The sequence below is a fragment of the Euprymna scolopes genome, chromosome 29 (genome assembly GCF_053919585.1).
Source record: "Euprymna scolopes isolate OS-2025 chromosome 29, ASM5391958v1, whole genome shotgun sequence".
NCBI classification, from domain to species: Eukaryota; Metazoa; Mollusca; class Cephalopoda; order Sepiida; family Sepiolidae; genus Euprymna; species Euprymna scolopes.
Genome location: NC_136510.1, coordinates 37,273,533 through 37,296,045, shown reverse-complemented (window position 1 = coordinate 37,296,045; position 22,513 = coordinate 37,273,533). Strand labels below are relative to the sequence as shown.

At 32.1% G+C, this 22,513-nt stretch overlaps 1 protein-coding gene across 2 annotated transcripts in view; it reads right to left on the bottom strand.

The window, feature by feature from the left end:
• LOC145252589 (opioid growth factor receptor-like protein 1) overlaps positions 1-22,513 on the bottom strand; it is an 82,795-nt gene that overhangs the window by 34,907 nt on the left and 25,375 nt on the right. For both annotated transcript variants that reach the window (XM_080112254.1, XM_080112255.1), the window contains 3 exons: positions 22,282-22,335; positions 19,447-19,525; positions 12,579-12,645 (listed from right to left, as the gene is read on the bottom strand). In XM_080112254.1, coding sequence (XP_079968380.1) covers positions 12,579-12,645; positions 19,447-19,525; positions 22,282-22,335 — 200 coding nt within the window. The remainder of the gene's footprint in view (positions 1-12,578; positions 12,646-19,446; positions 19,526-22,281; positions 22,336-22,513) is intronic.

The following is a 22,513-nucleotide window of genomic DNA, read 5'->3' as shown; positions in this document are numbered from 1 at the left end:
GAACACAAATCACAGGCATCTACAATATAAATCTCACCTGTCTGTTTAAATGTATGTATGTATGTATGCATGTCTTGTAAAAACTTTCAACACAGGTGAGAGATTTTCATAAGATCAGTATCATTTTGAAGCTCGACCCTTCGGACGACAAATATCGAAAAATTGGACAAAAACATTAATTCCTTCATCCTCAACTGGGCACTTTTTTTGCTGATATTTAAAAAAGTCATTGGCTTTTTTCGATTGTCTAGCCTTAATTTAAACCTACATCACTTCTGGTATGGTGATGGGCGCAACAGCTAATGCGTCACGATTTTTTTTCACTGTCTTTTCCTCCTCTGCAGTATGGGTTTCAGCTTGCCTGCCTACTACCACTTTTTTTTTTTTGCACTTGCAATTTTCCTTTTTTTTTTTTTGCTCAACCAACATCTTTATACACACCCCAACTTTTTTTTTGCTCAACACACACCTAAAAAGACCCCGGCAACGCCAGGCACCCAGACTAGTCCTTAATAAGAACCAGAAACTCCTTATCATGAAAGGCCTTGCTGCCTCTCACCAATGATACCAATTTCTCTTTTGATGCATGAGCAAAATGTTTATGTAATTTCTCAGCCTTTGTTCTTTTCTCCGTTCCAGAGCAATTTTTTAAAGCTTTACAAGGTAACACAAAGTTTGGTGACTTTTCAGCCTGCAAAAACATATTTGTCAATGGAAGACTATAACATCCAGAATTTGTCTTTTGCAATTTTATATATCTGCATAAAATCTTACAGCTGTCACTTTTAAAATCTAGTATCGTGCCAATAGTTTTCATTGATTTATGACTTAGTAACAAGGGTAGATCATTTTTGACAATGTCAGCTTCTATGTATGCTCTGACACCTTTTACGCCTCTTATAGTTACCGGAAATTTAACTGCTTCAATTGCCTTTGCCTCCTCTTCATCACCAAAACAAAATGTCCCATTTGATTTAAAAGTCTTTACTAACCGTTTATCTCAGTCACTTAATGTACCAAGAAATACATTAAACCAAAGTTTTCCAGTAACAGTTCTAGAACAGGCAGAATCTAACACTGCCATACCCAGTGTCTCTTTTACAAGATTGAACATTTTTATATCAGAATCATTTATGAATGTTTCATAATAGGACTCAGAATTAATGAGACGTGTACATAGTTTGAATCCTCAACAGTGTTAATGTTTCTAGAACTAAAACCAGTACAGTCTCTGGCAAAATGCCTAATAGAACCATATTTGAAAGAACACATTGTCCTACCTTGTCTGTCCATTGGATCTGTTTTGTTTCCTTGATAGAATTTTTGTTCCCTTTTACTTCTATAGAATAAAAGACAACGAAATAGAGTTTAATTCTATATTCAAAAACAAAGTACAAAATAGACTGCTGAGCCAGGAAGAAAGAGGAAGAGGGTTTGTGATTTTGCCTTTTATATACTCGGTCACATGATTGAGAGCTGGCTTGTGATTGGACACGCCAGGGAGAAAATTAATTTCAAATCGAGCCACGAGTATTAACTCCTGCTGCTGTTGCAAGTTGGTCTACTACACTTCCATTCCGATTAAAATTTACAGTTTCAATTTCTTCCTTGATAGCAGGAACTGTTTTGCATTCCCATAAAGAAATATCAGAAAACATATTTTTTTTAAGTTTCCTTCATTGCTGTAAACTTCCATCTGTTGTCCTCACTAATTTTTCATTATCTCCCAATACATTCGCTGCATTTAAAACAAAAAAATGCTTGAACTCCCTCTAGCAGAGAAATTCCATATTTACGTAATTTCTGGTACAAGAATTCATAACGCACCAAAAAGTCGTTTACGCTTATTCCAGCGGCTCTTTTGTAAGAGTAAAATTTCTTGAATGACATGTATGCCATTGTGTTTTCGTCTCTTAAATATAATTTGTCCAACTTCTCTGTAATTATTTTTAATCTGTCAGTTCAGCTGATATCTGTGATGTCTAAGTGCCGAACACATTCTCGTATGTTTTATAGCAATGACAAAAATATTGCTGGATCCTGTTTTTCCTTATGTAAATCAATGAAGATAGACCATACACTTATGTCTTGCTTCGACTCGGTGTACATTTCTCCATTCTGCAAAATAAGTGGCTGTTTCATAAATGATGCCATCTTTTTTTCAATTGTGTTTTAATGTAAGTTGAACAGATATAATATCTGTCACATGAAAGAATATGCTCTGATACCAATGTTAGTTCACTTAGTGCATCTCACATGCCATATTGAATATCCACTCGAGACAAGGGACATAACTATGGATGGCGTGACATAATTATAAATATATAAAAGAAGGCCACCAACTTCGACAACACCGAAAATGCAACTCTACTTTGTCTTCCCTCTACTGCCCAACCAGTGCAGCTTTAAAAATCTTGCAGAATACAACAATAATACCAAGAACTGCATAATAAAAGTGGGAAACTGCTGAAGAAGAAAAAGAGGAGTAACTGCACACTCAAATTTTTCAAATTTCGATACCTATTCCAAAAATTCTGAATTTTTAGATTTCTGTTTTTGATTCCGATTAATTGCCCCAACTCTAATGGTAACTAAAAAATGCTCGTATATGCTACAAAACACCCAAAAATACCAAATGTAGTTTTATGTTTTATCAAGGACAGATTCTAATTCCTGTTAGGATCCTGCAAAGTACGACCACTCTGGATCAGAATGAATCTACATTCCCAAGTTGGGAGCTGATCATAAAATTCAGCTTTGAGCCATAAAAGATTACTTTGGATTGAGACAAAAATTAAAATTACCTCAGTTCAGAAGGATTTTCCTTTCAGTGATTGAGGATAGATAAGATAAGAACAGATATATACTTTGCCCTTAGCTGAAGAATTTTCTTGTCAGACCAAGAACAGATACAATTTAATCCACAGATGTAACTCTGACAGCTATAACGATTCTGAATCAGAATAAACCTAAGATCAATAAAAACGATGGAGGTGATTATATACTCTCCAAAAACTCATAAAGTAGAACCTTCCTTCTGAATACAATTTCATGTCATATAACATTTTCAATGGCAATATGTGTGAAGTGTTTATATGTGGTCTCTTTATTCCATTTTTGTTATAGTCAGAGTTTTTTTTTTTGTCGCTGATTTGTCTAGTGGTTGCTGTAGAAATAAGCTTCTTTTCATGAAGAACGAGGACACAAGGAGACATTTGCTGAGAGTGTCTTCACAGTTTTATTCAGAAAGAATTCACCCAGCAGAGAAAGAGAGACTAATGTTTCCTTAGTTAATTATTTACTTCAAAAGTCCCAAACTGGAAGCTCAGTGCAGGAAATGGTTTCATATCATACCAAAGATTGAATCTATTTAACTCTTGACAAGCTTCTCGGACTGACCTTCACTCCTGATCTGAAATGGAACACAAACATCAAATCTGTTGCCAAGATCATTGGAAAAATGGTTGGATCACTTTACCGCTCCAGTAGGTATCTCACTGCCATTGTACTCCTCTATCTATATAAGAGCCAGGTATAACCTAAAATGGAATGCTTTTGCCACATCTGGCCAGGAGCTGCTCAGCACCCCATCCTGCCTCGACAGAGTTCAAAACTGGCTTCGAAACCTAGTAAGTGATGCCCTTTTATCTTCCCTGCAACATCTTTCCCACAGAAGAGATCTTGCGAGCCCATCTATGCTCTATCATTATTTTCATGGCAACTGCTCGACTGAACTCCCATCTCTAGTTCCTCCTTACCAAAATTTCTCAAAACACATGACTCGCTATAACCACTATATACAATTTCTCCCACTCTCTAACTGTGTCTAAATCTAAACATAGATTCCATGAACCAAGCTTCTTTCCCAAAACTGCCTGCTGTGGAACATTGTTCTGCTGGTTTGCTTCCCAATTGAATACAACATGGTAGCATTCAAATCCAATGTAAACAACTTCTTATTTAGCCATCCCCATAAATAATCAAATTCTACCAAATTTACACCATTAATGATTACTACATTACCAACTTACATTCATTAACTTTTATCCTTGAGTAGCCTTCAGACCTTCATAAGTGGTAACTCCCAAATAAAGAAAAAAAAAAAAATTTTTTTTAAAATCATAAATGGAACCCTGACAGGTACTACACTTTGTGTCAGAATGTGATGTATTGGGACACTACGCTAGCAAATAGAAATTATGTTAACTAGTATAAATTTTCGGTGAGGGCTACAGCAAACAAAAATAGACCTAGCTGCAGCTGGCATGATTGAAGCAGAGGAGGATGGAGAGGAGGTCACGGGTCAATTCCCTAGACAAAACGCGCTAGAAATGGATATAATATGACATAGAAATGATGTCGTGTTGGGGGACAGAACAGTTACTTGTCAATCAGATCAGGAAAGTGATAGAGGCAATAGGTATCTGACAATGAAGAGAGAATCTAAGTGGATCTTACCTTGGAACTTTGTCTGTATGTCACCATCTTAATACTAAATTAGAAAACAAGTTGAGAAGTAATTATAATTAGATATTGACCTCTCCTCCCATGAAACAGCCTTTCTCTAAAGAAAACCTTTGAAACTTCAACAAGTCTCCATTTAGACTGGGGGCAAAATTTTTAAAATTCACGGTAGGCAATATGGAATGTTAGGTGTGGGCATCCATGTTAGATTGTTAACATGCTTGCTACTAAACATATTTCAGGTGGATGCCCATTGATACAGGCCTTATTATTGTTTGTATCCCCCCCCAAATGGCCACTAAAAGTGAAAAGTGACTTTTGTTAAAATCTTTTATTTTATTCACTTGTACTTCATCTATGCATCAGAAATTTATTCGTGATAATCAAATATATCAAATGGTAAATAAATAAAGTGTCTGGGAAAATGTCGGAATACCATGGCAGGTGTGGGAATCCATGTTAGATAGTAAACATGAAAATGCTACTAAACATATTTCAGGTGGATGTCAATTGATTCAGGCATTATTATTGTTTGTATACCCCCCCCCCCCCAAAAAAAAAAATGGCCACCAAAAGCAAAAAGTGATTTTTGTTAAAATCTTTTATTTTATTCACTTGTACTTAATCTATGCATCAGAAATTTATTCTTAATAACCAAATATATCAAATAGTAAATAAATAAAGTGTCTGGAAAATATCATATCAAATGTAGGAATACCATGGCAGACATTACATGCAGCATGAACACACCTGATTAGTTCAGCTAATGCTCTTTAGGGTAGGGTAATGTGCTAATTTGCACAATTTCTAATTGTTCTTTTTTTCTGACAGTATGTGCTCAGCTGAGCTGAGCTGCAACATGGAGTGTGAGCAGCCAAAACTCTAAGAGGTCTTCTGATACAAGTACTGATTGGACCCTGCGCCTCTTCTGTCAGAAGAAAGACCCAAAGAGACCTACAAAAAAACTTGGAGAGGTTGGAATTCAAAGGGCTGGCAAAGCTGCTGCAGAATGCAAGAAATACAATGTTGCTGTAAACTTCCACATTATTGAAAGAATTCAAGCCATTGATTTTGAAGAAATCACCAAAGAGACTGAAGTCATCAATCACAAAGACTGTTATTCTACCTTCACAAGTTCCTTAAAACTAATACAGCTCAGAATAAAGTATGAACGCACACTTGCCTCAAGCAGTGCACCCAAGAGTCCACCACCGAGGCCATCATTATGCAGTAAATCTTCCACTATGAACACTGACTTGTGCATTTTCTGCCAAAAGAAAAGCAGCAAAGAAACATATTTAGTAGTCACTTTTGAGGTTTTTGACAAAATTCTTGAAAGGGCTCAAACAGACCATGTTATGTGGTGTCGTCTAGCAGAAGTTAGTGATCTTACGGTGGCAGATGCCAGGTACCATTTTCAGTGTTATGCCTAGTTCAATAGAAAAGCATCCAAGACCTATACAAGTACAGCTCAAACACCAAGAGATATCTGCTTTGACAAAGTCATGTCTGAAGTATCTACTGGAGTTGCTTGAGATGACATCTATACATTGCTTGATGACCTCCTTGGTCAGTGAATTTGGCACTGAAGCGGGACCATACCAGGATAATAAATTCTGCCTCAAAGAGAAACTGCACTGACTTCTTCCCGGCCAGATTGACTTTGTACCACAACTCAATCCACATCAACCACAGTTGTTTTCTACACAGTCACTGAAGATAGCTGTTTAGATGTTGAAAAAGAAATCTGACGAAATGGAGACCAACATTTGTAGATGATCTCAGGCCAAATCAATTCTCACACTCAGAGACAGACGTGATGCTGACTTTGCACCACTATGAGTTACACATTAGAAACGACATCAAACCTCATCCTGGCACATCAGTCAGGAAAGAAAATGCTGAAAAACTTGTCCCAGAGAGTTTGTCTATGCAGTCTCAAAATGTAAAATCTTACACCAAAACATGTCAGACTTAGTCTGGCAATTAATCAGGTAACCCGATCAATTGTCAGACTTAGTCTGGCAATTAATCAGGTAACCCGATCAATTGTCAGACTTAGTCTGGCAATTAATCAGGTAACCTGATCAAAATTGCTGATTGAACTTGTTCACCATGCTGGCCACTGTGCCAGCTATGACCAGGTTCATAGACTGAACACAACTCTTGGAGTTCGCAATCTGCAAAAATTTGCAGAAAGCAACAACACACCTATTCCTTCAAATGTGTCACTGAACAAGTTCTGTCAATACGTTGCTGACAATATCGACATTATTGAAGAAACTTTGGATGGCATGGGAACATTTCATGCTACACAGGTGATTGTGTACCAGACAGGACTACCTCATCATCAACAGCAGAACGTCCTTCCTCTTGGAAAATCCAAGTCCTTGACGGTCCTTCCGGAACTTCATCAGCTTGAGAACTTGACTCGCTAATCTTTTCGCAAGGATCCAAAATTTACAGCCACATTAAATGAAACGATGTTTAATTCAGATGACCAAGTGCGTGACAAAGCTTCTGATGAAGATATGGCTTGGTTTCTTTCTTGTATCCATGGATTGAACAGTGATGATGTTCCTGTGTGGACATGGTTCAACCAACTCAAGATAAACATGACCTCTGCACTTTCATGAAGACAACATGCTATGGACAGTTAATGCTTGAGAATTTCTAGCATTATAAATCCTGGTCAATCTACTGTCATCACTTTAGACCAACAGCTGTAGAAGGAAATACAATGGGTAAACAGTGATGAATGCAAAACAAAATTTTTGCGACTTCCACATTGACAAGAACTTCATATATGTCATTGGAGATTACTTTGCAGGCGAAATTGTGTGTGACAAACAAGATCCAAAGCTATGTTTCTCCTATTGATCAGATGTAAAACCCCACGGAACTGCGTTTCGTCATTTTTTTTGTGTTTGCTATATGTCCTGTCAAAAACATGTTATGTACACATCAACTCAATGAACATTGACCGAGACGTTGTGAGAATAATATCCAAGATGAGAAGAGTAGTCCAAATAATTCAGGTATATATGATGTGATATTACCCAAGTTAAACGCTTTTATAAATTATTTCTTCTGTGCTGTAACATGCAGTAATGACGTCTTCAGCTCAGAACAACATGCAGGCGAAATTGTACAACAGAGCCATTCGAGCACACAAGCTCACATTTGAAGCTGTTTGAAAAATCCTCTGGCCAATATTCATTGAATTGGGAAATGACCACCAAGTAGACAAAGATGACCTTCAAACATTATCAGTCCTTGTCATAGAATCTTTGGAGGCACATAACAAGCGAGATGTGATCAGCAACATCAAAGCACTGGAGGATGCACTTGTTTAGTACAGAATCATAAAATTGTTAGAGGACTTCCAAGAGACACAACCACTGACTTCCAGATCTTGAGTGATGTACATCAAGATGGTTTTCATCTTACTGCAGTCCCTGCATGCAAAGAGAACTGGAAACTGGAGCTTGCATAAATCGTCCTTTGCTAAAATGTTACTCTGGTTTACTCAAGATGACCATGTCAATTACACTGGAGAGCAGTGTACCTTGCTGATTGCATGATCCTAGAAACAAGACACTCTGACATCCACCAAGAGTTCATGAAAGGAAACTTTGTGGTTAAGATGACAAACAACACATTCAATCAGTGTCTAAGGAAGCTGGATGTGAGGTTGACTTTACGGAAATCCTCAGCTATGAACTTTCGCCAGTTCCACTTTCACTTGAAGACACCTCTGGAGTAATACGATCCAAAAACAAAGCAGCTTTGGCCAACATTCTCCAGAAAAGCACAACTGTAGAGAAACAACTGCTAATAACAAACCTGAAAATTTGTATGATCGTCGATGGTCAAGCACTTGTCCAGCAATTGGCAAGCCTATCCACAATTTTGGATAACTTGCAGACCGTTTTGATACCTTAGTCTACAGTCACTTCAGTCAATCGTGCTCCAGAGTCAATGTCGTATTTGATTGGCATGAAGCACATACCACCAAGGATACCACTCGGATTCCACAGACAGGAAAAAGCCGGACAATATGTTGCAAAGTGGATAACAGGGATGGATGTGCCACTACCTGTCAATTGGAGACAGTTTATTGACCTCCCAGAGAACAAACAAGATTTGGAACACTTTTTGAGCATGGAGCTGATCTGTCAAGCAAAGTCAACACAAGGACATCACGAAGTCGTGACTTCTGGAGGATTCCATGACAGGATGGCTGCAGAATCATCTCGTGGAACAGATGTCAATTCCCCAAAGTGTAACCACAACAAAGCTGATACCAGAATGCTCTTACATTGTAAATGTGTGACAAATCTTGGATTTGAGCAGCTGTTCATTAGTTCCAGAGACACACATTCTTGTTCTCCTTGTTCATTTTGCCAGTGATCTAACCAGAGAGACCTGGTTCCAGACAGGAATAGCGAAGCAACAGAGCTTTGTTGCTGTACACAATGTAGACCTTGATCCAGTTCTCCACCACAACCTTCCCGGATCCCACGCCAATTTTGTGGCAAAACAACAGTCTAGAAACATTCAACCTAACTGGGTAGGCTTGGGCGCGGTGCACTCATGGAACAAACTCTAATGTGAAGAACTTCATCTGCAGGCTATATTCCAACAATGAAAATGACACAAACAACAATGATGTGCATTTTAAAACGTTCCTCAAGGGTTCCAAAGATCCAAAGAGGTTATCATCAACTTTGTCTTCCTTGAAGATTCACATTCAGCAAGCACATCATCAGTGTACAATTTGGCTCTCTTCACTGATCGCACAGCCAGACATATTTCCCTGGTTGGAAATGTATGGAACCACGATGGCACAACTGGAAATATACTTCCTCATCTGATAGACCATTGCCAGAGGTTTACCTTAAACTCACAAAATGCCAGTGCAAGAACAGTGAATTTCAAAGATGCAGTTGTCATCTGAAGGAAATGAGATGCACTGCCAGTTGTGGTTGTTCTGAGGGAACTCGTCGAAATCATTTGAACTGTGTCCATGATGATTCAGACGAGATATTTTCACGTTTTTTGTTGTCGTAGCATGAGAGCATCTTCAAAATTTCATGATCATAAATAGAAAGATGAGTGATTTTGTTATAATTAAGCGTTTTCACAATGGTTTTTATATTTGATTTAACTACAAAGTAATGATAAATCATAATAATAAAATCATATTAAATGTATAAAAATATGGGAATCTATCCGAACTAATTATAATTAAGCGTTTTCACAATGGTTTTTATATTTGATTTGACTACAAAGTAATGATAAATCATAATAATAAAATCATATTAAATGTATAAAAATATGGGAATCTATCTGAACTAATTATAATTAAGCGTTTTCATAATGGTTTTTATATTTGATTTGCAAAGTAATGATAAATCATAATAATAATATTAATAATAAAAAAATCATATTAAATGTATAAAAATATGGGAATCTGTCTGAACTAATTATAATTAAGCGTTTTCACAATGGTTTTTATATTTGATTTGGCTGAAAAGTAATGATAAATCATAATAATAAAATCATATTAAATGTATAAAAATATGGGAATCTATCTGAACTAATTATAATTAAGCGTTTTAACAATGGTTTTTATATTTAACTACAAAGTAATGATAAATCATAATAATAAAATCATAAAATCATATTAAATGTATAAAAATATGGGAATCTATCTGAACTAATTATAATTAAGCGTTTTCATAATGGTTTTTATATTTGATTTGCAAAGTAATGATAAATCATAATAATAATATTAATAATAAAAAAATCATATTAAATGTATAAAAATATGGGAATCTGTCTGAACTAATTATAATTAAGCGTTTTCACAATGGTTTTTATATTTGATTTGGCTGAAAAGTAATGATAAATCATAATAATAAAATCATATTAAATGTATAAAAATATGGGAATCTATCTGAACTAATTATAATTAAGCGTTTTAACAATGGTTTTTATATTTAACTACAAAGTAATGATAAATCATAATAATAAAATAATAAAATCATATTAAATGTATAAAAATATGGGAATCTATCTGAACTAATTATAATTAAGCGTTTTAACAATGGTTTTTATATTTAACTACAAAGTAATGATAAATCATAATGATAATAATAATAAAATCATATTAAATGTATAAAAATATGGGAATCTATCTGAACTAATTATAATTAAGCGTTTTCACAATGGTTTTTATATTTAACTACAAAGTAATGATAAATCATAATAATAAAATAATAAAATCATATTAAATGTATAAAAATATGGGAATCTATCTGAACTAATTATAATTAAGCGTTTTAACAATGGTTTTTATATTTAACTACAAAGTAATGATAAATCATAATAATAATAATAATAAAATCATATTAAATGTATAAAAATATGGGAATCTATCTGAACTAATTATAATTAAGCGTTTTAACAATGGTTTTTATATTTAACTACAAAGTAATGATAAATCATAATAATAATAATAAAATCATATTAAATGTATAAAAATATGGGAATCTGTCCGAACTAATAATAATTAAGCGTTTTCACAATGGTTTTTATATTTGATTTGACTACAAAGTAATAATAAATCATAATAATAAAATGATAAAATCATATTAAATGTATAAAAATATGGGAATCTGTCTGAACTAAGTTCACCATGCATCACACGTGATAATATCTTCAACTACAGCAAATTTCATGAAATTATCTTAAGTACATATGAAGCTGCATCATATTATAATTCTGCATTTTCGACCATGACGCCATTTTGTTTTTGCTCTAAAAATTTAATAGTCTAATTCAATGGGCATCCACCTGAAAAATCTTCTGTATGGATCACTTGTACAGTCTGAAATGAATGCCGGCTCTTAACATTCTATACTTCCTAAAGTAATTTCTAGGCCCTTTTTCAGATTTTGCTTTTCTAGTCTAATTGAGTTTCTAAGCATTGGTAGATTCATCTTGAGTTAAACAGAAAATCAACAAGATCATTGTTTTGTTGATTTGTTTTCTTGATTGCTCACAGGTTAAAACACACATATACACACACATGACAGAAGAAAATAGACACTAAGATAAATAATTTTCTTAAGATTAAAAACAAAATCAAACAATCAAACATATTGTGTATTGAAAAATATTGTGAAATTACGCATACAAGAAACATGCAATTTCTCTTCTTTTGTTTAACCACATTGAGCCTCAACAACGTGGGACTGGGTATAGCTAGTAGAAAATATATATGCACTTTTAAGATCCCTCCCTCATCTCCCTTGTTATAATTCTTACTAAAGACTGAATAGCACCAACTTTCTCTGCAGGAGAAAGCTTTAATGTATTTGTGCTGAGTTTTAAAAAAATAACAACACACTGATATATAAAAATATAACAGCATATCATTATTGTCGGTGATTATTGTGATGGATGGATGGTTAGTTGTTTGGAGGGATAGACACAGACAAAATCCGATTGGCTGATTCTTCTCGGACCCAAATCGTCAACCAACAATGATATTCTTTTTCGGTTGTTATTATATAACTATTTGTGACCTTCTGAAACACTCTCTTGAAATTGTAGTGTCACCGTAGCTCCACCTTAGGTTTTTTTTTTAATTCAGCCATTGTCATTTCACTGAATTAACCTGATTTTGGCATGATTTGATTACACCTGTGTAACTTTTTACCAAAAATGAGTTTTCAAATATCATACTTTTAACTTATCTTATTTTTGACAATTGATCAAGTTTGTTGTATCTATCTGGTATTATGTTCATAATTTTTATTCAACTGACTTTTTGGTACATTTAATAATTATTTTATATTTATTTCAAATTTATTAGTTTTGTCAAAATGACTTCTCAGTAAGCACAGTCTAGGTATTAAACTAGATACCAGGTTCATAATTTTTATTCAAATGACCTTTTGGTACATTTGATAATTATTTTGTTGTTTCTTGCAGGTGTCAGGTGTCAAAATGATTTCTTGGTACACACGGCCTAAATATTTAACATAAAGACCCTGTAGAATCTAGTGTTTAAGAGTGTCTAAAATAATAATAAAAATACACACCTGTGCTTCTTCATCAGTAAGAACACTGGAAAACTTATTTACCCCAAGTTGTCGGTTAGGAAAGAGCCTGTAAAAAGAATTTAAATTTTAAAAACAATTTAATAGCCAATTCAAGATCAAACACAACTTTTTACGAGTAGGATCTGATGGTGCCTATATAATAATATGGTATGCCATTTCATGTTCATGTGTACGTTATCACCTCTCACCCACATAAAAAATTGAGATTGGCCAAGCAGAAAAAATGATTGGTGATAAATCTGATCTTGCTATGGTAAAGAATTCCGATTTTTATATTTCTGAATTTTTGAGATGAGGATTGATAATTCATATTATTTGGATTATTTGGGCTACTGTTCTCATCTTGAGTGTCATTTTCATAATGTTTCGGTCGATGAAAGCTCTGCTCTTCTTCTTGTGTGTCTTGTCAAACTTGAGAATCTTTTATGTTGAACTTGGGAATTGGCACAGAATTTTGAATGGAACCCTTTATTTAATTCACAGGGAGTAGCATGGTCTCATTCTGTCAGCCATGACCAGGTAAAGTCCTACATATTTTCGCAATTGTAATAGAACAAGAGTATATATGGATTAAATAAAAGGTTTCGTTTAAAAGTCCATGCGAACTAACGAGTCTGACACGATACACCTCAAGAAGGTCAGAGGTCATATTGACTGAAACGTGAAAATAATACTCAAGAATAGAACAGTACTCCAAATAATCAAAACTAGCGGGAACTGTGGAAATTCCACAGGAGACTCATTCATATGTAATATATTGATGTTGGCATTCTGTAGATGTTCAGCGTAAATGGAGACGCTCTAATATTATTGTAGCTCTTTTGTTAAAACTGCAAAAGTATTTATCTAAGCTAGCAGGGATGCCCGGCGTAGTCCGGTCATAAAATATGCTTAAATACGATATTTTAATTCTTGCAGATTTCGTATATATTATTATAGAGTTAATGTTTTATCGATTTTTATGTATTATAAAGTTGCGATTTCAAAAATAAAAAATATATCTATATGGCTTGGGCTCATCAGCTTCAATTGAAACCGAATCTCAAACTTATAAATATATACATGTAACTATAGTTCCTTTAGCTATAATTTAAACCGAAACCTAAACTTATGAAGAATTCTTGATAAAATTATTTATAAAAAAAAATAAATTACTAAAATGCCATCAGCTAAAACTGAAACCAAGACTTATGAAGAATTATTGATAAAATTGTTTTTAAAAAAATAGATTATTGGAGTGCCATTAGCTATAATCGAAACCGAAACCAAAACTTACGAGGAATTCTTGGTAAAATTATTTATAAAAAAAATAGATGACTTAAGTACCATTAGCTATAATCGAAACCAAAACCAAAACTTATGAAGAATTCTTTGTAAAATTATTTATTACAAAGAATGGAAGTACATAACAATTAAATGACCTGGATATAAGCATGACACAGAAAATAACACACATGCTATCGTATTAATATATAGATAATACGAATTCCAACTTTACCTATTTAAAAATGAATTGTTCCAAAATCAAATTTATATCATCCTGTCAACTAAAGCCGTATAATTTTAAAATAAAAGTGACATTTGTTTTATTGATAAGATATTTGTTTTTTTGCCTTGAGTAGACAAAAAATTTATGATTTAAAAATTTTTTCATTGCTATCATCCATGACCTATAAAAGTGAGAATATATGTGTGTGTGTGAGGACACTTCTCAACCTACATACTCAATGAATTTTTGATCTACAGACTTGAAATTTGGTATATAGGATATTCAGATATGTGGAAAAAATTTTTAAATCCATTTTCATCTAGAAAAAAGAGTTGCTAAAGGATGAAAAATGAAAAATTGGTATTTGGAGTGAGGGGATCATTGGATTTTATCTGTTTGTTAACTGTTTCATGAATGCGCATGCGTGAATAGTTTACATTACAGATTATTTATGTTAAGAATAAGTAGTTTGAAAACATCTTTTAAAGATCGTATCATGGTTATCATACTTCACTCACTGTCTTCATGTTTGGGTTTCGATACAAAGGAGTCACCACTTATCAAGGCCCGGAGGCCACTTGAGGATAAGGGTTAATGAGTGTACAGTAGTCAGTGGGACAATATCGTAGTAATCGTTAGTAGTGGAAATTTGGTAAATTGGATTACTTAAAGGGATAGCTCATCAAGAACTTGTTTACATTGGACTTGAAGATGACCATATTGTAATCAGTTGGAAAGTAGGGGAAACAGAAGAGAGTTCCACAGACGTGCAGTTCTAAGAAAGAAACTTTGTTCATGGAATCTACATTTAGGTTTAGACACAGATAAAGATGGGGGAAATTATTGATAGCGATTTAAGTTAGATGAGTGTTTTTCGTGAAATTTTGGCAAGGGATGCACGTATCTCAGTTTCTATATTGATTAAAATGTATTTATGCATATTTTACGACCGGGCAACGCTAGGCGGTCTGCTAGTTTTAAATAAATAATCAAAAGACAAATCCGTCTTATTTATTTAAAGAATATTTAGTCAACAATGGTGATTAGTTTTATAGAAAAAGAATCACTTTCTTTTTTTGTTTTTGAATAACATTAATTCTTACAGACATTTATTATTTCAAAACGAATATTATTATTAACATTAAAGGTCACCTGATTCTGGAAAATCAATTCTGAAAGTTTCTTCCGTCAAAGTTATAGACTTTGGAATACACTCCCTGTATCCTGCTTCCCTTGCTGTATTAACAAGTAAAAATTGAAGTTTAAAGTGAACAGATGTCTCATTGCTAACCTCCCTAGTAAGAGTGTCCCTAAAGGCATGGTCTCTTACATCTCAGTGGTAATTTGTCTTGTCAGAAATGAATATGAGTGAAAAAAAAAATACAAAATACAAAATAAATAAAAATAATTAAATAAATAATAAAAAGTAAATAGATAATAAATAAACAAATAAATAAATATGTATATAATGATACAGATTAATATAGATAACACCATTAATTTTTCTACAGGGTTCCATTAGTTAATAATATTGTGGGGCCTGCATCGGATAAATATTATGTCATGCCAGGACTTATCACCACCATCACCATGACATATAAGAGGAAGGAAAGAAAAAGAAAAGGAAAACAAAAACAAAAGAGTAAACTGTCCAATTTCCAGAAGATAAATATTTTAGTATTTGAAAATTTGTAAGAAAAAAATTCAACAAATAAAAGGTATTTTTGAAGGCTTACAATGCAGGAGCAAATAAACAAATAAATGAATAAATAAATGATAAATAATTCAATAACTTCTTTTAATATTATTTTTTTTATTTATATTTATTTATTTTTTTATATTATTTTTTATTTATATTTATATTTATTTTTTTAATATTATTTTTTATTTATATTTATTTATTTTTTTAATATTATTTTTTATTTATATTTTTTTATTTTTTATATTATTTTTTATTTATATTTATTTGTTTTTTATATTATTTTTTTATTTATATTTATTTATTTTTTATATTATTTTTTTATTTATATTTATTTATTTTTTTAATATTATTTTTTATTTATATTTATTTATTTTTTTAATATTATTTTTTATTTATATTTATTTATATTATTTTTTATTTATATTTATTTATTTTTTATATTATTTTTTTTATTTATATTTATTTATTTTTATATTATTTATTTATATTTATTTATATTTTTATATTATTTTTTATTTATATTCATTTATTTTTTATATTATTTTTTTAATTTATATTTATTTATTTTTTTATATTATTTTTTATTTATATTTATTTATTTTTTAATATTATTTTTTATTTATATTTATTTATTTTTTTATATTATTTTTTGTTTATATTTATTTATTTTTTTTAATATTATTTTTTATTTATATTTATTTATTTTTTTAATATTATTTTTTATTTATATTTATTTATTTTTTTATATTATTTTTATTTATATTTATTTATTTTTTATATTATTTTTTATTTATATTTATTTATTTTTTATATTATTTTTTTTATTTATATTTATTTATTTTTATATTATTTATTTATATTTATTTATTTTTTATATTATTTTTTATTTATATTCATTTATTTTTTATATTATTTTTTTAATTTATATTTATTTAATTTTTTTATATCATTTTTTTAATTTATATTTATTTATTTTTTTTATATTATTTTTTATTTATATTTATTTTTTATATTAATTTTTTATTTATATTTATTTATTTTTTATATTATTTTTTATTTATATTTATTTATTTTTTATATATTTTTATTTATATTTATCTTTTATATTATTTTTTTATTTATATTCATTTATTTTTTTATATATTATTTTTTTATTTATATTTATTTTTTATATCATTTTTTATTTATATTTATTTATTTTTTTATATATTATTTTTTTATTTATATTTATTTTTTTATATTATTTTTTATTTATATTTATTTATTTTTTTATATTATTTTTTATTCATATTTATTTTTTATATATTATTTTTTATTTATATTTATTTATTTTTTTATATTATTTTTTTTATTTATATTTATTTATTTATCTACCTGAATTTTTTTCAACTGTGGATAGTACTTATTCCAAAGGTCCTTTTGGGTAATAACCCATCATCAGTGGAGAAATAAGTCCTCTCTCTTGGCTGTAAATTAAAAAAGCCACTTTACAATTTACAGCCAAGGGAGAGGATTTATTTCTCCACTGATGATGGATTCGAAAGGACCTTTGGAATAAGTACCATCCACAGTTAAAAAAAAAAATCAGGTAAATAAAAAAATAAATATAAATAAAAAAATAATATAAAAAAAAATTATTGAATTATTTATTCATTTATTTATTTATCTGCCCATAACGACTGTACATTACTGCATTGTAGGCCTTCAAAAATACCTTTTATTCTTTAACAAGAAAACCACACTATACTTCTTACTCAACAAATATGTTTTTTATACTAGTTTTTAGAAAATTATAAAAATTAAAAATTGTAATATAGTGTTCAGGGATGGGAGCATAAGTATACAGTGTTCCACATTCATGTATTTCAAAATCACCTGTACATGCTATTAGTTACATGGTGAGTCTTCCCCCAAATTACTGCCCATATAATCGTTAATAAAATCCCAAATTCACTCTGAAATCCAAATATATTTTCTACAAATAAACTTCAATTTATGCTTGACTTGTCCACCCAGTTTCAGTCATGAACCTCTAACAGTCTTTCTTTTATCAGCATTCAATGGTATGTGAGAGACACTTTGGTCATTGTCACATCAGTAAGAAGTGTGATCTTGAATGGGTTTTGCATTCACTCGACTTTAAACTGAAGTGTTTTGGCAAGGGAGTGCTTCAATTCTCACTCGCCAAAGTTGGAAAATGCTGAAAAAAAAAAAAGACGCAGAAGACACACAAGACTAAGATAAGGATAATATATGTATTGAATTATTAAATTGAACAATAATAAAGAAAAGTCGTTGCAAAACAGATTATGTTTTCGGCCTTAGTAGTCCAACTAGAGGGTTTTTTTTTACGTCCGAGAAACAGATGGCCTTCTGAATGTTCGAAGAAAGATAGTCGCATTCAAGTTAAGGAGGATATGTTGACTGGACCGCTTCATATTCAGAAAAGAGAGAAAGTAAGGGAATTTTTGCATTCAGTCCAAGAAATAGGGTGTTTGCTGATTGGTTAAGAAGAATCGCCTTGACCAATCAGTCAGGCCTTTCTTTAGAATAGTAGGGGTGGACAAGAAGAGAATTATTTTATAGGGAAAGAGAGAAGCAAACACTTTTTTTTATTCCCCCAACAAAAGGAGGGTGGACCTGTAAATTCACCCTCGTCCATTTTTGCGTTCGTCTGTCCGCACTTTTCTCAATAACTACACATTTGGAATTTTTTAAAATTTGGCACAAACATTAAACATATGAATAAAACAGTAACAGAACTTATTTTCCGGGAAAACTCTGGTTGCCCCCCCCCCCCCAGGGGTGACTTACAGACTAAAATGTCTAAAATTGACACTTTTGTGCTTATTAAAAAAATTTGATGTCTTGGATTGTTATAAAACTTTCTAAAAAGTTGTAACTAACTGATTTCTATATACTTTTGTTTGTCAATACTTCGCGATAACTCTTGGGTGTGCTCCGGGGGCTCTTTTAGGGCTAATAAAAACACTCCATTTTTGGGACTATTTTACCATATTTGTCCAAAATTTTCTGTGTATTTAGCAGTTTTTCATGGTGCTGAACTTAAATTTAAATATGTTAAGGCCTTGGGGACTTTTGGGGCTAAATGGTGGGGGGGGGGATGAGCAAATGATGGATTTAGTCATTTCTTTTTTTGCATGGTGCAGAACTCAAATTTACATATGTTAAGGCCTAAAACTGCACCTTTTGTTCATTTTCACCAGGACTTGACATCCCCTGGGGACTTTTGTGGCTAAATGGGGGGGGGGCAGCCAATGTTGTACCTAGTCATTTTTTTATGCCTCGCTCACTGTGCACTCACGTGGGACCATGCATGCTTCACTTGTTTTATATAAAACCTCCATATCTTAATCTGTGAAGTTATCTTAAAGATAATGTCTACCAAACATAAGGGGGAGGATTATGACGTCACAATCACTTTTTGTTAGTAAAACGTTAGATGTTCATCCGTATATTATTTTGAGGGAGTGATAAAATGACTGAGTCATGCATACCTGCATATTTCTGTATTTCCAGAGATTTATTATTGAACCATTTGTATTTTGAGCAGTTTTGTTTGAACAGTACTGCGGAATTTTACAAAAAACAAAAAGAAAGTAAATATATGTTATGTGACTCAGCATTTTACTCACCACTGAATGAAATCATGGTTTTCTTCTAATATTTCATAATTTCCATACCAATATGTCAATATTTCATCGATGGATTCTTCTGTAAAAATGGAAAATAAAGTCAAGATGAAGTTCAGAAAAAAAACAATAAGATTTCTTATTTTGTTGTATTTTCATACGTACGATGGGCATTCCAAAAGTAATGCCTCCTATTCTTTTTATTCCACCTGAATGGATCAGAGGGAATTGGAAATTGCATTCTTATGATGACTGAACTTATGCATTCATTGTTATATATTTGCTGTGGTCAGTCATTCAAATGCACTTTTCAGCAATTATATAAATTGCTAAATCTACTTTTGTCACAGGTCTACGATATAATATATACACTGACAGTGAATAAAACACAACACAGCTGATCTATAAAAAATATTTTGCTTTATTTCACACCGACAACAGTTTTGGATTTACAGTTATATGACGAATGTTTAACATCAGTGAAGGCATATGGGGGGAGGGTGTTTTGGCGGTTAAGAATATATCAGCTTGTACTCGCTCTGAGACCAACTGCCTCACATTTTTGTTTGCGTTGCTTCATATAAAAATTCTTTTAACCTGGAATGTTTAACATTCCCCATTGTCTATTATCTCATATTTTCTTTGACTGATATCCTCTCACATATTCTAGGTCAAATTATGCATTCCACTAGACAATGGTGGAAATCTTGCATTCCTCACATGGAATCGATATGTGTGTGTGCGCAACCCATCGGATGCCTCTCTTCCTGGGGACACCTGCCAAATATCCAACATCATAGCCTGAAAGTTTCCTCTCTCTGTTGCAGATATTGACTGTGTGAGGTCCTAAGGAAGCAACCTCTGTCATGGGTGTGTGCCAGAAGCAGAGGTGTGTCATTGAATTTCTGGCAAAAGTGCATTGAGAATGGTGGTGACTATATAAGAAAAATAAATTCTGATGCACAAAAGGTCGTCCATTTTAATGATACTATTCTCGTTTTAATAGCTCTTTAACTTTTGGAGTTAAAAAAAATAGGTTTTACTTTTAGAACAACCCTCGTATAAGAATTAACATTGCATGACAAATAGCACTCTACTTGAGAACCCATCTTTTAAACTCCTCAGCTTGACATTCACAGGCAACACAAATTGGAACAAATACATTGAGAACATTACCAAGCCTGCTATAAAGAAGGTGGGCTCCCTCTGCTATGCTAGAAAAATTACTTACACAAGAGAACATCCTATATATTTACAACGCCACAATTTGCCTACGCATGGAGTATTGTTGCCATATCTGGACTGGTGCATCTACCACTAATCCTTTGCGCTGTCAAACAAGCTTCAACCTCTGTCCCATCACTGTAATGTCACATCCCTGTGTCTGTTTTACAAGTACTTAAATAGAATGCATTCTGATAAACTCATAACATATATGCCCCCTGGACGTACATACCCCTGACTAACTCGACAAGTAGCAAAATCTCACCCCATGCACTGTTGAGGTCTCTAGATGCCAGAAAGCTTCTAATCTAATAGTTTCTTCCTTCAGACTGCTAGAATTCCCTCGCTGTTTCCTGCTTCCCTGACTGAACTAACCTGCAGAAGTTTAAATGTAATATGAACAAACATCTCGCTTCTCAACTCCCCACAGCCCACTGTTAGACACAGTCTTAGTGGAACTATGCCTTGTTTGATATGAAAAAGAATAATACATAAATAAAAGAGTGTTGTAGTTTGCATGGAGCATTGTACATAGAATGCAAAAAGATATATTTGAAAGCAATGATGATGCAATATTTGGTTGTAAAGATAGATGCAATTATAATATTGAAAAATTCAGTAATTATCAATTAAACAGAAGCCAATGATGGTACAGTGTTAGATTTTATTTCTATTTTTATATTTCAAGGTATCAGTTCCTTCTCAAAGAGGAATATCCATTCAACTCTGATAATTTTTTATTTTTTACCTCAGAGTTGAATGGAGACTTCTTTTTGAAAAGGAGGTGATACCTTGGAATATAAAAATGGAAATAAAATGATACAATACCATCACTGATTCAATATAATACGTCAATAAATATTCAATTGATAATTACTTAATTTTTCAATGTCTTCTTGTATGAGTTTCTATTTAACAGTTTCTTCAACTGAATATCGCATTGTCATTGCTTTCAAATATATTTTCTATTATAAGAAATAGCTTTGAGCATAAATCATAAGGGTAAAGAGAAAAGAAGCAGAAAATATTTAATAGTGTCAAAGCAAATTTATTGATTTTTAAATTGGAATCAGACGTTTGAGTTTTTTTTTTTTTTCATTTTCTTATCATTTTGTTTAGGCTGGGAATGAGGCATCCTACCGGATGCCAGGCATTCACCCACTTTCTCAGGCATTCCATCAGAGAGATTTTTTAAGATTATAACCGCCCCTCTAAGTGCAATTGATTGTATCTTTTTTGAACAAAATGTTAAGACCAAATGTATGATTAGCACATGATTATTGATGAGACCTAAATTTTGCATTTTGTAAGCGCCCCACAGGAGAGGTCTGATGGGGATAAATTCTTAATACTTTCTGGTTCTTTTCAGCTGCAATCAAGGGGAACCAGTGCACCACCAGAATTGATTCATTACGGAAGCAAGGCCATTGTTGCACATATCCTCGACTGGTATAAACATCACCCACTCATGCTGTGCAAGCTGCTATCAATGGCAATATATGCAAACTAGACACGCTCTTCTATATTATAGGGATGGGCAACACCAGTTAGCCTTGCTAGTTGTATCATAAATGTTATTTCATAAAAATAAAGAAAGGTTAAAACAAGACTTACGATTCGGATACGCTGGAATTTCATTCCTGTAGAAGTGAACGTTTGGAGACGCATCTGAATTTGAAAATTCAAAATGTTAACTTTATTGTATACAGAAAAACAATGTTAATAATTCATAGAAAAATATTTTTAAAGGCAGGAAAAAATATAGACAATTTATATTCCTGGAATTCAATATTGAATTCAATAAAGTTGGCAAAAAAAAATAAAACAACTTTTCCATGTAAGAAAA